Source organism: Alosa alosa, chromosome 3 (assembly GCF_017589495.1).
Source record: "Alosa alosa isolate M-15738 ecotype Scorff River chromosome 3, AALO_Geno_1.1, whole genome shotgun sequence".
In the NCBI taxonomy this organism is placed as follows: Eukaryota; Metazoa; Chordata; class Actinopteri; order Clupeiformes; family Clupeidae; genus Alosa; species Alosa alosa.
Window position 1 is genome coordinate 28,432,373 of NC_063191.1, and position 18,721 is coordinate 28,451,093.

The 18,721-nt window shown below is 42.5% G+C and overlaps 2 protein-coding genes across 2 annotated transcripts in view; both read left to right on the forward strand.

Moving 5' to 3' along the window:
• ubr3 (ubiquitin protein ligase E3 component n-recognin 3) overlaps positions 1 to 7,349 on the forward strand; it is a 73,883-nt gene extending 66,534 nt beyond the window's left edge. Inside the window, exons 35-40 of the mRNA XM_048238643.1 lie at positions 399 to 506; positions 761 to 886; positions 1,229 to 1,408; positions 2,060 to 2,269; positions 2,714 to 2,853; positions 3,686 to 7,349. Of these exons, the coding sequence (XP_048094600.1) occupies positions 399 to 506; positions 761 to 886; positions 1,229 to 1,408; positions 2,060 to 2,269; positions 2,714 to 2,853; positions 3,686 to 3,803 (882 nt within the window). The 3' untranslated portion in view covers positions 3,804 to 7,349. The remainder of the gene's footprint in view (positions 1 to 398; positions 507 to 760; positions 887 to 1,228; positions 1,409 to 2,059; positions 2,270 to 2,713; positions 2,854 to 3,685) is intronic.
• A 2,310-nt stretch (positions 7,350 to 9,659) lies between these two features.
• LOC125292629 (complement C1q tumor necrosis factor-related protein 3-like) lies at positions 9,660 to 10,452 on the forward strand. The gene has a single exon (XM_048240028.1). The coding sequence runs from the start codon at positions 9,673 to 9,675 to the stop codon at positions 10,435 to 10,437; it is 765 nt and encodes a 254-aa protein (XP_048095985.1). The 5' UTR covers positions 9,660 to 9,672; the 3' UTR covers positions 10,438 to 10,452.
• The last annotated feature ends 8,269 nt before the right edge of the window (positions 10,453 to 18,721 follow it).

An 18,721-nucleotide genomic window follows, 5' to 3' on the forward strand; every position in this document is an offset into this window, starting at 1 on the left:
ACGTGAAGGCACTGGTCATTGGTTGGCTAGTCGAGGTCGGACTATGAAACAAATTGGCCTTGAATGAGTCTGTACGTCCCTTTATCGTGAACAAGAAAAATGCTTAAAGGTGAAATCCTAGACTATAATCCATTATACTCTCTACGCTTCCTCACGTTCTCCTTTCCAGTTTTTGTCTCCCCTGAGTGAGCCGGTCCTGTGTCTGACCTGTTTGTGTTGTCGTCGTGGCTGTGAGCATGCCCAATGCCAACAGGTCCTGTGTCTAACCTCGGTGAATGTGTGTTGTCAAGCCGCATTAGCATGCCCAGCCATCCTGCTAACCAATGTGTGTTGTCCAACAGCCCAATGCCAACAGGTCCTGTGTCTAACCCGTGTGAATGTGTGTTGTCGTCGTACAGAGCATGCCCAATGCCAACAGGTCCTGGGAAGCGCTGCTTAGCCATGTGATTGGAGAGCTGTCCAAAGGAAAGTGCATATACGACGCTCGCGCTGAAGAGGTGTCTATGGTAAGACCTACTCAGATACACATGTGCAGACATGCATACGTGTACACACAAACACACTCACTCACTCACTCAAACACACACACACACACACACACACACACACACACACACACGCACACACAATGATATAGTGTGATTGCATGTGTATTTGGCACAGCCACTGTGTTTAGAGTGTGCTCTCTCTCTCTCTCTCTCTCTCTCTCTCTCTCTCTCTCTCTCTCTCTCTCTCTCTCTCTCTCTCTCTCTCTCTCTAGCTGTGTTCCAGTGTGTGGTCTCCCCAGTCCATTGAGTTCTTCCTGCAGCAGTACTGTCTGCCCTTCCTGCGTCTGGCCTGTCTGCTGCAGCACCACCTGTACGGAGACAACCTCGTAGGCTGTCAGGTACGCACCCACACACACACACACACACACACCCTTTTGTCTCACACAGACACACTTCTTTAAGCACTCAGTCATTCTCTGTGTCACTCTCTCGCACACACAGCTAAGACAGACAATACAATACAATAGCCATACTCACTTTATACTTGCATACACACACACACACACACACTCAGTCATTGTTCTCTCTCTTCTCTCTTCCTGTCTTTCTTCCCTATACACACACACACTCACAAACACACACACACACACACACACACTCGCTGAAGCACAAACACATACTAACAATACCTTGCACGCCCTCACATACACGGTCTGATTGCTGTGTGCCGGGTGTTCCAGGTTGAGGAGGAGTTCTCCATGCTGGCGGTCAGTCTGGGGCTGCTGGCCCCTGCCGCTCAGGTGGGAAACCCCGTCAGCAGCGCAGTGTGTCTGGAGTGGCCGGTCGGCCCCTTCTCCCTGCTGCCCCAGTGGTGCGCCGAGGTCACCAGCCTCCCCGAGACACAGGCCGAGCAAACAGCGGTGAGAGAAATGGCACACACACACACACACACATACACACACACCACCACACTGTGCACTATGCTCACTATCCTCCCCGAGACACAGGCTGAGCAGACAGTAGTGGGAGAAACACACACACACACACACACACACACGCCAGGCAGCTAGGCTACATGTAATGTTAGCATGAAAACACTGATATGAATATGATGTCTATGTGAACTTAGTCATGGCACGTACATACTCATTAAGTACTCAGTTTTTTTAACTAGTGAGATAATACCACATACCAAAAGTATAAAGTAGCAGAATGCTGTTAACGTTTACTTTGTGTAGCCAGTGTTGGCAACACCAGAGATGGCAAATACCACATCGTAGCAGATTACTGTAGCCAGCTGCAATCTCATCTACTGTGTGTGTGTGTGTGTGTGTGTGTGTGTGTGTGTGTGTGTGTGTGTGTGTGTGTGTGTGTGTGTGTGTGTGTGTGTGTGTGTGTGTGTGTGTGTGTGTGCATGTGTGCATCTTGTGTGCATATAGGCATTATATTGCATGTGCATGTGTGTGTGTGTGTGTGTGTGTGTGTGTGTGTGTGTGTGTGTGTGTGTGTGTGTGTGTGTGTGTGTGTGTGCGCGTGCATATGTGTGTGTGTGTGTGTGTGTGCACCCCCAGACTCTGCTGGTGCAGGACCCCCACTGGGCGGCCCCTCGCCTGCTGCAGCTGCCGGAGAACTACAACACCATCTTCCAGTACTACCACCGCAAGGCCTGCACCTCCTGCAACAAGGTGCCCAAGGACCCGGCCCTCTGCCTGGTGTGTGGGGCCTTCGTCTGCCTCAAGGGCCTGTGCTGTAAGCAGCAGGGCATCTGCGAGTGCGTCCTGGTGAGTGTCCTCTGACCTCTGCTATGTGCTGATTTGACCCTCATTGAAAGATGATATACTGTACCCTCATCATAAGATGATATGACCTTCACCATGATTTGACCTTTGCTTTGTATTGATTTGACCCTCATCATGAGGTGATATACCCTCATCATGAGATGATATGACCTTCACCATGATATGACCTCTACTTTGTGCTGATTTGACCCTCATCATGAGATGATATGACCATCACCATAATTTGACCTTTGCTTTGTATTGATTTGACCCTCATCATGAGGTGATATACCCTCATCATGAGATGAAATGACCTTCACCATGATTTCACCTCTGCTATGTGCTGATTTGACTTTTGTTTTGTTTTGTTTTGTTGATTTGACCCTCATCATGAGGTGATATGACCTTCAGCATGAGGTGATCTGACCTTGGGCTTTGTGTCTGCAGCACTCTCAGCACTGCGGAGCGGCCACAGGCATCTTCCTCCTCATCAACGCATCGGTCATCATCATCATCAGAGGCCACCGCTTCTGTCTGTGGGGATCAGTGTACCTGGACGCACATGGAGAGGAGGACAGAGACCTACGGTAGGACACACACACACACTCACACACACACACACACACAAACACACACTCACACTCACACACACACACACACACACACACACACACACACACACACACACACACACACACACACAGACACAGACTCACACACAGACTCACACACAGACACACACACAGACACACACACAGACACACACACAGACACACACACTGCAGCACTGTGTCGATCTGGCTTAGTGTAATGCATGCTGGACACGATGCATTCTGGTTAGAATTTTTAGAAATGATTTTGTCACTCAGTTATTTTATGCTATAGAATAGAAACAAATGTGCAGAGAACACTTACTTTATGCGCTACAATACTGATCCTGTTGAACGTGGCCACAATGGATTATTAATCACAATTTAGTCATCATGTTCATTGTAATGAATAAGAAGAGGAATTAAACTGTACTCAGAGCAAGCTTCAGGAAGGAAACCCAAGGACGCCCCCATGGCTACTTTGTTTTCGGCAGCAAGTGTTCTGTGCTTTGCCACCGAATGTCAACAAAACACGGCAAACAAAGGTTAAAACAAACAGTGCCTAAACAAACAACTGTATTTGTTAAAATATAGGAAACGCAAAGGTAGTGATGGTCTTCACATCCCAAAAGGCAAGGACGGGGGAAAAGTGAACTACTATTTATCTATTCATTAGAAGCAATTCATAATTGAATTAGTAGATTGAGCAATTAATATTTAGACGTTATCTCAAGTGGTAATATTCCATCACTTGTTTCAAGCATGTTGTAAAATAACCTCCCATCTATCTCTCTCTCTCTCTCTCTCTCTGCTATCTGTCTTCCTGTAGCCGAGGCAAGCCGCTGTTCCTCTGCGCCGAGCGCTACCGTGTCCTGGAGCAGCAGTGGGTGGCTCACACTTTTGACCACATCAACAAGCGCTGGGGGCCTCACTACAACGGACTCTAAACTTCCCCCACACCACCCCACACACACACTCACCACCTCCAGAGGCTCCCAGGGGCCCGACCTGAGATGCCCAGCCACCCCCACCCTCCCCACCCCCCTCCCATTCACCCAGTCCAGCCTCACCTGGGGCCATTTTTTTCAGCCCTGCCTGGTGTAAATCTTATGGTAAACTTGTATCATGTACGATATAAACAAACAAACAAACAACAACAAAAAAGAAATCTACATCCAGTGCAAAAAGGTTGCTGCCCCCCAGCCTTGGGTTTATGTGAAGTTTTAGTGTACAATCATGCCAATCGACTAACAGTGTGTGTGTTTTTAAGGGAAAAAAAACAAAAAACACAAAAAGAAACCGTTTAAAAAATGTATCAGCGATTGAGGTGTGGATTTTAAAAAGGAAAAAAGAGAGAGATGGGGGGTATTAGTGGTTTGGGGTGAGCTCGCCATAAAAGCACATGTTTTTTTGGCCCCTCTTTTTTTAAAGTTTGCTTTTGGACTCCATGGAGGGGTCCTCTATTGGCACGAGAGGAGCGCTTCAGTGAGATCACCCTGGAGATGCATGAACTTAGAACCCATCAGCGAATGTTTTTTTTTTTTTAGCAAATTTGTTTATTTCTCCTCTCACAGAACGTTCCATGAGACATTACATCAGAACATTCTAAAAGCGCTACACAAGGAAGGGATAGAACTCACCCCCTGCCAGAAACAGTCATGACCGACAACCACAGGCCTCCCTCAATGAGTAGACCCACACATCTAATTTAATACATATCTATTATTTATATCTTTTTCATTCTCAGTCAGGTTGCATCAGTGGAAGATGTTTTAGCATGTGCAAAAGGGCTCTTCTGCATGTGAAACCATTACTGTGACTTGCTTTAGCTTTCGGTTGCAGTATGTGGCGTTTTCAGCAAGCGAATGTGAGCATTGCTAAAAATGAAAACTATTAACCCTCTGTAGGCCAGCAGACTGGGGCAGGGCCTCGATATGAGATGCTGAACATATTTCAGCCAAAGGAAATAAAGGAAAACAATGAAATGGGCATAATTCAATCATAGCATTTAGCCACCAAGATGCAAGTAGCATTTTTGGGCTGAGACTTGATTGATGTTAAGCTTTTGGTTGCACACAGAGAAGAGTTTACATCATGTGAGTCTAATGTAGGCAACAGAGAAAGGCTCTGGGTTTAAGGTCTGGTTGCAAAAAAATCATCCTCAGGAATTTTGTTTCGTTATCTTTTTTTTTTTTTTTTTTTTTTTTTTTTTGCTGTAGTTTCAAAAAAGAAAGAAAAACAAAAAAAGTTTTTAAAGATATTTAAATAAATGCTGCTATTCATTATTTGAAAAAAAAAAAATAGTTCATGATTTACCTTTTTGTAAAAATGATTTATATATAGTTTGGGGGGGTAGAGGGTGTTTTTTTTGTGTGACTTTTTTGACTTTTTTTTTGTTGACTTTTTTGTATTCAAAAGAGATGAAGGTCTTGTGTGTTTGTTTGGCTGTTCTGGTTTGCTTGGTGTGGTTTGAATGAGACGGTAAGCTCCACAATGCGACTGCAGATCCACAAGCTCAAACCCAGGTTCTCTGCGCCGCCACAGCCCAGTTGGGGCACCGGCCTTTTTACCCCACTCCTCTGAACTTTACTCATATCCATATAACAGGGGTGTCTACAACAGCCTTTTTTTGTTATTGTTGAATTGTTTTTGGTTTTTTTTTTTTTTTTTTTTTTTTTTTGAGGCTTCGCTTTACCCAGGCTTATATATCAGGTGGATTGGTCTTAAGGTCTCCTCACATTGCAGCCCTCTTTTGCAGATGATGTGCTGATCACCTAACAGCAGCTGTAAAAGCTGCCCAGAGAACTTAAAAAGGTCTAAAATGACAAAAATGCCTGAAAGGCAAGTTATAATGAAAAGGTTTTAAACTGACATCCAGTCCTGTAGGTTACCCAGAAATTATTTAATAGGATCACACACACACACAGTCATATACTGCACTTAAGCTCTGCTTACGTTGATAACCCAGCACTTTCATTTTTATTGTAGTATCTGTCCGATGAGCAGAACGAGGAGACTGTACCAACCCAGCCTACTAAACCCAAACCTCCTGTCTGACTGGGCCCAGCCTACCAAACCCAAACCTCCTGTCTGACTGGGCCCAGCCTACTAAACCCAAACCTCCTGTCTGACTGGGCCCTGACTGCTCCAGTGCTGTCACTTTAGAGGCTTCGCTGCCAAACTCTGATGGGTCAAAGTGATCCGTTTACACATCGGTCTCGTGTGAATCTCGATTGTGTGTGTGTGTGTGTGTGTGTGCATATGTGCATGAGTGTGTGTGTAGTCCTCAATAACCCCCTAGTGTACTAATGTCATTTTAGATCCATCTTTTGTTGGTTATTCCCCAAATGGAGTAGATGTTCTCTGTGTTGTGGAGTGGAATTGCTGTTGAGAACTGAATAGCAAATGGCTCTGGTAATGCCATGGAAAGTACCAAATTACACTAGGCAGTTGGACCACCATACTGCCTCTAGCAGTCACTTATGTCTCAAGATAAGTGAATGTCTTGGGAATCAATTATTTTGAGATGTGTGCCCAGTATAGACTATATGTTTGGGTTTTGGTTCTTTTTAAGTTATCTATGTCTTTACATGAAAAGTTTAAATAAATATGAAACTCATGAACTTATGCCATTTGAAGTTAGGGAGGTATTTTTTTGGAAATTCACATTCTTTTTATTATTGTTTGCCTATTTTCTCCAAGGGAGGCAGCATGACATGCCATTGGTAATAGACTTTTGGAAATGGTTTAAACTATAGGGTGACTGGGCTCTCCTGTGTGCAGTGGTTATATATTCACAAGTGACGTTTTCCAAACATTACATTTCTTAGTAGACTTTATGAACATAAACCTGATCCAAATCTGGTACTCCCGGTGTCAATGGAGAAGTGTGTCTGAAAATGCTTAGCTTAAAACTTAACAAATGTTTGCCTATGGAAGCAAAAGAAATACGTATATGTGGAATGATGTAATTATGGGCTTGAGAATGAAGACTAAACAATCTGCTCTGGGCTCAGGCAAAATAAAACCACATTTTGAAATAACCCCTTTCTCTGTGTTGAGTGCATACAAGAGCACTTCAGCAGGAGAATGCATAGTCTCTCACAAACACACACAGCACATGCATGCTGCTGATTTATTTTGTTTACTTTATGCTTTTGCCATTATGAATATTATTATTGATATTATCATGATGGAATATTATCGCCCCGCACACACTTTTGAAGCTACAGATCTGGAGTGATGTTCTGTTCTGAATGCCGGGTGTGTGTTGTAGAGGTAGGCCACAAGCTCCTGCGTTCTGAATGCCGGGTGTGTGTTGTAGCGGTAGGCCACGAGCTCCTGTGTGAACGGTGATTAAAGGAAGGATACATACAGTACATTACTGTAGGTGCTGACTCCAACTTTCCCATCTCACCCCGGGAAGTGTGATTTAGACATTTAAAAATGCAAAATGTAACATATGTGAATAAAATATGAAGATAATGCGCTGACCTTGTGTGGTGTGGATCTTTGTCATGAACTTTCAAATTTGAAGAGACAAATTGATGGCTTTTATCCATTTCACCAGGAGCAAATTCTTGAAAATGATTAGTGGTCAACTGGACCACTAGAAGGGCCCGTGATAACACAGTTTGATTCTTTAAGAAGAACTATTTTATTTGTTCAGCCAACTGCCAAACCATGCATAACCCTGTTATGAAAACCTCACATTTGGCCAGTGATGGACTATAACTACAAGATTGAGAGTGTGTCCTTCAAGGACAAATTAAATGTTTTTTCAGACTGCGCTCACCTTCAGGACCGTAATTTAGTAACTGTCTAGAGTGGACAAAGCAATCTTGTCTTGGGCATGTCTTAGGTGTGATAAATGTTAGAGGTTAAATTAGCTGTTAATTTCAGAAAGGTGTATGTTAACTTTCCCGTCAATCTGGTAAACTACAGATTATTGAGAATGAGACAAAACATGTACAGCAGTTGTGACTGCCACCAGATTTAACTAGTAACTTATTTTGTATTGTTAACCAAATAAAGATTTATAACAGAATATTTATCCCAATCATCTGGTTTAATTTAATTAAATCATTTTTAATTTGCGACAGGCAATGACAACTTTATATATATATATATATATTATATATATATATATATATATATATATATATATATATATATATATCAACAAGGGTGACCCTTCCTTGTTGACAAATCGTGAACCTGCAACCCAAAAGCACTTCAAGACAAAGTTGACTGTGCAAAGGGATTTTTTTTTTTTTACTTATATATTTACTTAAAATATATATATATATATATATATAGAGAGAGAGAGAACAAGCGAACATGTTTGTTTTTCTCCTATCCAAACTTCATTTCGATCCATGCAATGCAGCAGGTGTGTATGAGGAGTGAGACAGTTCACCAATAACATCCTACTGCATTTATAAACTTTCTAGGTAATTAATAATAAATGACCGGCAGCCAGAAAAGGCTTCAAAAATCAGCATTGCTCCTTTTTCCCAATGATGACAAAAGCAGTTTATTAGTGGTATAGTGGTTTGCTAATGTTCACGATGCACTGTGTCTCTTATTTGCCAAAATAGACTATCAGAGGGGATAGAGGAAAAAGCATTGATTGTTAGTCATCATAGCATAGAGCTTCCTAGAATTCGCAAGTTAGCTTCTCCCACCTCCAGCTGCAGAGTCACACCACTGACAAGATAGTTGTGGTGATACCCTTTTCTTCTCACAGTCTGATAAGAACATGGTCTTGCCATCCTTTAGATCACCCAGCTGTTTTGAGGGTAGGCTAATCCATGACTGTGAATCTGAAGTAGTAGAGACCTTTGAACTGAGCTGTGAAGAAGCCTGTTGTGGTGCTTTCGGTCTATCATTGGTGAAGACTCCTTTGAAGACCGAGTTCAATTCAGTGTTCGTACACTTGATGGATCCTGAGTTCGTCAGACCTGCTGAGAATGCCACCTTGTGGCCCTCTTCACCTTCTTTCTCCAGACTTGCTACAGTACATCACTCTCAGCGGCTGCCAGTTTGTTCTTCAGCAGGGGCATAAGCAGGACACTGAATATAACTGGGAAATGTTAAGCTCGAGTGGCCCCTCCCGAACAAAACTCTTGCAAACTGCATCCCTTGCTGGTAAGTTTGTGTTTTATAGGTCTAATTGTTTTGCTAACATGCAGTGATATTGCTAGCTAATGTCAGCAACCTAGGCTAGGTTAACAAGCAATTGGATTTGATGTAGCTCTAAGCCCTAAAGGATATAATCTAGATTTCACAATGCATGTGACACGTTTGCAAATAGTTGACAGTTGTCACTGTAGATTGGGCGCCTTATATGAAGTCAACAAAATTCTGGTTAGCACCGTGCAAAGTGCACTGCAAGATTAGCAGTCCCTCTGTCCTGCTTCAGTCCCCTGACCATTTATGCTTAGGGCCCCCAAAAGCATAGCAGCGGCCCTGCATGAGCACACACACACACACACACACACACACGTACACACAGCAGACACAGAGATGAGTCTGATCACCACAGTGACTTTCTTATCTGTCCTACCAGATGTAGTGCATTGATAATGCAATGAGGAACTAAAGGTTCAAAACCAACCAAATAAGACAAAATGAACACAAGTATCAACAAATAGCAGGAAGAACGCTTTACTCTTACACAATAGCCAACCAAGACATATAAACTGGGTACCAGCACACTACCAGCACAGCTCAGAAACTACTGCCACTCTTACTACTGAGTTCATCTTTTTAAACTACTGCTGTAGTGTCTGTGTGTGTGACAGAGTCTTGAAGATGGTAGCCATCATCACACTGCTGGTGCTGCTGTTCTCCGAGTGCGGAGCTCAGATCCAGTGCTCCCAGAGTGAACTGGAGACCGAGAACCAGCTGAGAGAACTCAGAGCCATGGTGCTGGAGCTGAGAGGGAAGCTGACCGGTACCCAGAAGGAGCTCCGGGACACCATGACTGCGCTGCACGACACCAACACTGCGCTAGCAGCAGTGAAGGCCTCAAATGCCGCCAGAGACACCAGACTGGTGGCCACGGAGAGAGTCGTGGAGCAAGTGAAGAGAGACACCGCAGCACAGCATGCAGACTTAACCTCTGTGAAGACCAACGTGGCAAAACTGAAGTATGAGTTTACAGAGAAACCCAAGGTAGCGTTTTCGGCAGGTTTGACCAACTCAGGAACTGTGAAGGCTGGGAACACTGACTTGAACTTGGTCTTCACTAAAATCATCACTAATGTTGGAGAGGCCTACAGCAGCACAACAGGCTTCTTCAAAGCTCCAGTCAGGGGAGTCTACTACATCAGATTCACAGTCATGGACCACCTAGCCGGACACATTATGTACATCAAGATGTATAAGAATGGAGAGCAGGTCATGTTTTTAGGAGAGTATGATACAGATGGACATTCCTCCTATCTGTCCAGTGGTGCGACTCTGCAGCTGGAGGTGGGAGATGTAGTCAACATGCGACTCCCTGCAGGCTACAGGCTCTATGATGATGCTGGTAATCACAACACCTTCAGTGGCTTCCTGCTCTTTCCTCTCTGAATGCAACACACTGAATGGAACACACTGAATAACACACTGTTTAACAATTGTTTATGTCGTGAAATGAATTGTGTTTCATGAACATGAGAAAATAAATCATTGTTAAACTTCAATCTGTATTTGTCTTCATGATGAATAAGTAGCTATGGTAAATGATTGCACATATTCACATGTTTTCATTAAAGCACAATAAAAAAAGGTTACATTAAAAATTTAATTCAAAACACTATTAGTAAAAAAAATTTGGTTTACCCCAGAACAGTAAATGATGAGAACAATATCAAGACTGACTCATGGAAACATTTGAACTGAAATTCAATGAGAAAAAACAGACAGATGTACAGACTGTACAATAGGGAATGTAATGTCCATGTGTGTACCAACGTTAACTCTTCTTACATAAATTAAGGTCATTGTGGATCCATTGTTTACAGACTTACACATTGTTTATTTTTTAAAACACTAACTGTAATGTGTGAGGTGTGCACAGAGAAAGCATAGGAACTGAGAATGTGTACTTACATGCCTTACATGTATAATTCAGAGAAAGTGTGTGTGTGTGTGTGTGTGTGATACTGCTATACTGTGTGGTGATTATAACTGACCTGTAAGTGATTTTTTAGTGAGCAGGATGTGAGGTGTAGGCTATATTGGAATTCTGACATTTTGTTAGCTCAGTGCATAAATTGTCTGTTCATGGCTGTTTGATACTGTGCATTTTGTGTATGTTACTGTAGTGAGATTATATGGTGAGAGGGTTGTGGACATCTGAAGGCATTGGGCTGGTTAATCCTTATTCACCACTATACTGCTGTATATACTTGTATATTTGAGTATATTTGTACATTTTTCTGTATGTATGTTTTCTTAGATTTCTGTATTAACTAATTTTGTATTGCAAAGCTTATGAAGGATGGTTGCAACAACTGATAGACACATTTGAATTTCCATTCTCCTTTTTCTCTTTAACAACTCTTCCTGGTGCCCCTGTAGCCTGGGTACCTCAGATGACTGAGAGTGCATTTCATTTGTTCTGGCCTCACTCCCACTGAATCAGATTTCCAACTTGCGCCAGATGGAGTGTGACGGTCACAATTGTACTTCTGATAACTACATGTCAAGTGTTGGAGTTGTTAGGAATAGCTTTTCTGTCACCATCACACTGTTGCAATGAACTCTCAAAGCACTCACTCGCCCAAAGAGAAAGGCAAGAGGATGCGAGTGAGAAATTGACCGTGGTCAGGGTGCCTGTATTCCAAGGAGGTGTTGTTTTTATTTCCTTATCATTCCTTTTTCCCACTTATCCAATCAAAACATTAAATGGCATTACACTTTGTGACTTTGCTCGGACCTACATGTGTGGCCTCATGTAGCCTTTTAACAACATACTATCTGGGTTTCCGTACATGTTCCTGCACTTTAGCATCTGTATTTGTGTCACTACTATTTTGCGTTCTATTTGTATATGTTCTCACTTACTCAGAGGCCACCCTGAAGCAGTTCCCAGGCCAGGCACTCACTCCAGATTGCTGGGCCAGGCATGCCAAAGTGACAGAACTGAGGTTCCATAACAAAAACAAAGATTTTCAATAAAATAGAATAAAGATAACAGAAGTGTTGTGTGTTTCTTCCTCTTTATACTGATACTATGGTTGATTTTAAGTAAACACAAAAGTGAAATATTTATTGATCAATGCAGAAAATATCAAACCATAATAGAATATGGACTATATTAGAGAAATATATGTCTGAAATATATAGATCATGTGATCAGAATCTTCATCAAGGGTCATGTGATCATGCTTCTTAGTGTCATATATTTAAATATATTTAATTATATGCATAAAATATAAGAAAGTGGCCAATATTGAATATTTACTTCTATTTTAAAATATTGATACATACATGGAAATATATGTATTTAACATAGATGTAAATATATTTATTTAACATAGATGCTTATACTGGAATATGTTCAAGCTGCATATATGTGAATAGATGCTTATACTGGAATATGTTATTTTTCTGTATGGGTACAACCATTTCATATATTTCTATCATGTTGATAGCAATGTTAATGATAATGATAACAAAGAAAGATATGAGTTTAAAAGTGGTTTATTTACTCATGTTAATGATCCAGCTTATTTCTCTTTTGCCAAACTAAACAGTTGGGCTATTTGTTTATTCAGAGAGGAAAAAGCAGGAAGCCAGTGAAGGGCATTGATTATTATGGTCGTCGTAGAGCCTCTTGCCTGCAGGAGTCGCATGTTAACCACATCTCCCACCTCCAGCTGCAGAGTCACACCACTGGAGATATAAAGGTGACCCTGAGCCTCATGGTCTGCTAGGAAAAAAATCTGCTCTTGATTCTTAAACATCTTGATATCCATCCAGGCTGAAAAGGGGTAATCCATGACAGTGAACCTGATGTAGTAGACTCCCGTGACTGGAGCTGTGAAGAAGCCTGTCGTGCTGATGTAGGCCTCTCCAACATTGGTGATGATTTTAGTGAAGACCAAGTTCATCTCTGTGTTCCCTGACTGGAGATATTTTGAGTTAGTCAGAGCAGCTGAAAACGCCACCTTGGGTTTCTCTGCATCTAGTCTGGTGATGGTGTCCTGTAGTTTTGTCTGCGTAGCGGTCAGCTGCTCTCTGAGTTCCCTGAGCTCAGCAGAGATGTCCAGGTGAGTGGGGCCTGAGGCATTATCAGTGTCAGTGCTCTAGCTCTCCGTCTGGACCCCATAGAGAAAGAACAGCAGCGGCAGTAGTGACATCACGGCCCTCATCTTCAACATCGCTCTCTCTCTCTCAGTAGCTCTATACTGTAGTTTCTGAGTTCTCACTCTTTTTATGCCTCAGTTAATGCTGATGGTCATCACATTTTGGGATGAAAGTCCGAAGACAAAGTTAAGTTAATAAAAGATAGATAGATAGATAGATAGATAGATAGATACTTTATTGATCCCCAAGGGGAAATAAAAAAAACAGACAAGCAAACAAAACATGGCTTTCGGACTGGGACATGACCCAAAGTACAGTTTGTGTAAGTTTAAAAAAAACATGATCATGATCAAAGCAGGCATAAAGAACAGGACTCTTTTCCCAAAACCTTCATATATATGCTATACACTTTTAGTGAGTTATACCATACTGTAAGCTCTACCTTTTTTAAAGTTATCAGGACAGGAAATGTAGTGTACTTTTCTGGTAGAATGTCCCCTATACCAGTGGAAATCCAGTTCTCCCCAAGAAAAAATATATTTATTAAATCAGTCAAAAGAGTGAAATAAACTAAAAGAGATTGTGGGATATCTCTAGGGAGCTATACTGCATAATTAAATGAAAGTAAGCACACTCTTAAAACGAATGAGTTGTCCTTATCTGGACACAGAGATGTGTTAAAACAACATTCGTTTATGGAGTTTTATTTTATCATGTGCTTAATTTATCAATACAAAATAATGGTCATTTCCTCACCCCTCTGCCATCTTTAGTAAGAGTAGGGGGGGGTGCCAAGACGATTGAAACACTTTTTAATTCAACGTAATTTACAAAGAGATTGTACCAATCTGAAAGCTAATATTTAGTCACTAGCAACCTACATCTGTCCTCTGTCAAATGCAGTTGCATTGTTAGCTCTGAACAAAACCGTTGAAGAATAATTTCAGCCATGACCAGACTCATATCTATGAACAAACCCACTTAGAGATGAATGCTTTGATTCTGTGTGTGTGTGTGTGTGTGTGTGTGTGTGTGTGTGTGTGTGTGTGTGCATCAGCATGCTTGCTAGTCTTACTGTATGGGTTAACATCACTGGGTGTATTCTTCATCAAATTAATTTAGTCAGTATTTAAATAAACTAGATGTACCGCAGAGCGGTACAAAATATGACCGTGTGTGTGTCTTTATGTGTGTGTGTGTGTGTGTGTGTTTATGTGTATACGTGTGTCTGTGTGCGTGTGTGTGTGTGTGTGTGTGTGCATGTGTGTGTGTGTGTGTGTGTGTGTAGCTGATATGGCCCCCCATGAACGGAATTTCACGAGGTTGAACGCATTCAGGGGGTATCATAATGATCATACACTTCAAATTTTGTGCAGTTTTGAACCTGTCAACCAAAGATTTTTTTGCCTGTGCCTGTTGAGGTGTCCACGACCGTGGCAGCCTTGACAGGGACATCAAGGAGGTGGTCATCTCCCAGCCCCCACACCCCCTCAATACCACTGCAACACTCACCTCCACCATCACAGGCTATCGTACCCCCACCATCACTGGATATTGCACCCCTCGCCCACATGGCGATCACGAACAATGAGGTGACAACGACTTCAGTCAACAGCCATCAGACACACAGATCCCAGATGCACCCCCCCTCCCCCATTATCACAGCAGATCAAGTAAGAGTTCAACTAAAGAAACTTCGCCCCAAGAAGGCAGCCGGGCCTGACAGACTGTGTCCTAGGCCAGTGTTTCTCAAAGTGTGGTCCGGGGACCACTAGTGGTCCGCAAGCTATCCCAAGTGGTCCGCAAGCAGACGTGGTAAAATATAATATAGATGAGTTGTTTGCAATATTGAACCAACTTGTATGTAAATTCAAACAGTTCTGCAACATGCCTATGTATGCTACGCCAGTTTAAATCATATGAATCCTCTGACACAATAAGCAAGGTGAGGCCTATTGTGTAATATACTGTTGAAGTACGTCTACTCTTCTTTTTTTTTTAGCTAGGTGGTCCGTGAGGTTTTTTTTCATTGGTTAAGTGGTCCTTGGTCTGAAAAAGTTTGAGAAACACTGTCCTAGGCTACTCAAGGCCTGTGCTGCTGAACTAGGGGAGCCACTGAAGCACATCTTCAACTTGAGTCTACGTCTCGGACAAGTTCCAACACTGTGGAAGACATCATGTCTCACCCCAGTCCCTAAGAAGCCACACCCTAGTGAGCTTAATGACTACAGGCATGTCGCTCTAACATCACATGTGATGAAGACAATGGAGCGACTGGTCTTAGGTATGCTCAGACTCCAGGTACGCCATGCACTAGACCCGTTACAGTTTGCATACCAGGAGAAAGTGGGCGTGGACGATGCCATCACTTATCTTCTAGACAGGACACATTCTCACCTGGACAATGTTCTTTGATTTCTCAAGTGCTTTTAACAGCATCCAACCCCTCATACTGGGAGACAAGCTCTTGCAGATGGGTGTGGACGCTCACCTGGTAACTTGGATTACAGATTACCTGACCGAGCGACAGGGAACTGTGCTCTCACCAGTCCTGTTCACCCTGTACACATCTGACTTCTGTGGGGTGTATCAGGGACAAGCAGGAGGAGGAGCACAGGAGCCTGGTGGAGGACTTTGTGCAGTGGTGCAAACTCAATCACCTTCAACTCAACACTTCAAAGACCAAGGAGATGGTGGTGGATTTCCACAGGTCTAGGCCCGCTCTGCTACTAGTCTCCATTGATGGGGTCAATGTGGAGGTGTTAAGCACCTACAAGTATCTGGGTCTCCACTAGGGATGTAACATTATGAAAATTTAACCTCACGGTTAGAGTGACCAAACTAATCACGGTTTTCGGTATTATCGCGGTAATTTTAAAAGTGTGTTTAATATGTTCAGAAAGCACTAATAGGCATACACAAGCTGAAATAGTTTCAAAAGGTGTGACAGTATTTACTATATTACAAAATATATGACTTGGAGTTTGCTATTTCTGTTATATGGATCCATTGAGTGAGACCAAAGTAAGTGTTCAAAATTAAACTTTAGGCTACGGATAACGTGAGTGGAATGGATTTAATGTGGACACACGCATAAAAACACACAGAGTGGCTACATGATACAGTGCATGTTTTGCTGTGAAAATGTTCCGCCTTTTAAAAGCAGGTGTAGCCAAATCCGAATCACAGGTAAATCCATCAAGTAGATAACAGAATCAGTAGGGTGCCAGTTTTGTTTCATTGTACCAGGCCTACTGTATGTCAAAAGCAGATGAAGCTGGGAAGGATTAAACACACGGTTGCCAGACCGTGGTAATCAACCGTGATAATCATGATATTTGAAATGAAAACGGTAATTGTCATCGTCAACATTTTTATCGCGGTTTACCATTATAAAGGTGCTCTAAGCGATGTTGGGTAACGTCACTTCGGTTGACATTCAAACTAAACACAGAGCTAGCTCCCCCCTCCCTCCCGTACAACTGAAACTCTCCTGAACGCTGATTGGTTTGAACAGTTTGTTATGTTTCATGGTCCAGGCTGGACCAGGCTTTTACAGTGTATTCAGGGGACAGACAGCTAGCGGATGGTGAGGTGATGTTTGCTGTATGTGACAAAAAATGTTTTAGCTTAGAAACTGTATAACATTGCTTGGAGCACCTTTTCATGTTTGTATTGTATATACAAACTTATCTTTCAGTTATATTCAGTATGCATGACCAATGACTAGTCAGAAGAATTTCAGTTGAAATGATTTCCTCATGAGGTACACTATTCATCATATGTTACATATTGAGCAGCTTGTTCCATTAAGAGAGGAAAGAGCAGGAAAGCGCTGAATGTGTTGTGATAATCTGTGTAATCAAAGCCTTCAGATAGCCTACTGTTTGCAGGGAGTCGCATGTTAACAACATCTCCAATCTCCAGCTGCAGAGTTACACCACTGGAGGACAGATTGAAGTCCATCAGTCATATTCCCCTAAACCGTCTCCCCAGGTCCTTTTGTCCATTCTAAATACAATATAAGCAAGTAGTAGGCTACATAAAGGTCAAGTACATCAACTAGAGTAATTGTAAGAAAACATAAAATGGAATAAAATGCCGAGATAAAACAAGAGGCTGAGTTTATTTTAATCACTGTAAGAATGAGTGAGCTACCTTCAAAGAAGAAAGAGAAGAAACCCAGTAAAAATGCAATTATTATTGGTGTTGTCATGTAAATTGCTACCTGCAGTGATTCTCAGATTAACTACATCTCCCACATCCAGCTGCAGAGTCACACCACCAGAGAGATAGGTTTCTTTTCCATCAGTATCGTACTCTGCCAAGCCCATGAGCTTCTCTTTGTTCTTAAACATCAGGATCGTCATCCTGCGTGACTCTAGTATGTCAAGTACTGTGAATCTAAAGTAGTAGACTCCTTTGACTGGAGTTGTGAAGAAGCCAGTCGTGCTGCTGTAGGCCTGTCCAATATTGGTGATGATTTTAGTGAAAACCAAGCTCAGCTCAGAACTCCCAGCCTTTACGAGATCCCGAGTTAGTCAGACCTGCTGAGAACGCCACCTTGGGTTTCTTTGAAATCTCCTTCTCCAGATTCACTACTTCAGTTTCAGTGGTTGCCAGTCTGGTCTTCACTGCTGCTAGCGCAGTGTTGGTGTTGTGCAGCGCAGTCGTGGTGTCTCGGAGCTCCTTCTGGGTACCGGTCAGCTTCCCTCTCAACTCCAGCACCATGGCTCTGAGTTCCCTCAGCTGGTTCTCGGTCTCCAGTTCACTCTGGGAGCACTGGATCTGTGCTCCGCACTCAGAGAACAGCAGCACCAGCAGTGTGATGATGGCTATCATCTTAGATAAGACTCTGTCACACACACAGACACTACAGCAGTAGTTTAAAAAGATGAACTCAGTAGTAAGAGTGGCAGTAGTTTCTGAGCTGTGCTGGTAGTGTGCTGGTACCCATTTTGGTCTTGGTTGGCTATTGTGTAAGAGTAAGGCGTTCTTCCTGCTATTTTTTGATACTTGTGTTTATTTTGTCTTATTTGGTTGGTTTTGAACCTTTAGTTCCTCATTGCATTATGCAATGCACTACATCTGGTAGGACAGATAAGAAAGTCACTGTGGTAATCAGACTCGTGTGTGTGTGTGTGTGTGTGTGTGTGTGTGTGTGTGTGTGCGTGTTTGTATGAAGTCACTTGTTTACCACATCTTCCAGTTGCTCCTGCAGAGTGCTGGAGACAGGACATGTGGATCCCCAAATTTACTGTGTAATTCTCTTTGACTCCAAACTCATCTTATTTAAACTCTGTCTGTATGTTTTCCATCTGAGTGCTCCAGTCATTGGAAAATACCAATTTCAAGACGTTTTGGTAGTGTTTGAAAATAATCCCTCTAGCTCAGTGTGTTTCCCAAAGTGTTTTTGTTTTGACATTTTGTAATTAAAGTGAAAAAGTCACGCCTCGCATGCCACGCGTTTTTTCGGTTAAAACATTTTATGTCACTTACTGCAAACATCACCTAACCAACCGCTAGCTGTCTGTGTCCTGAATACACTGTAAAAAAAAGC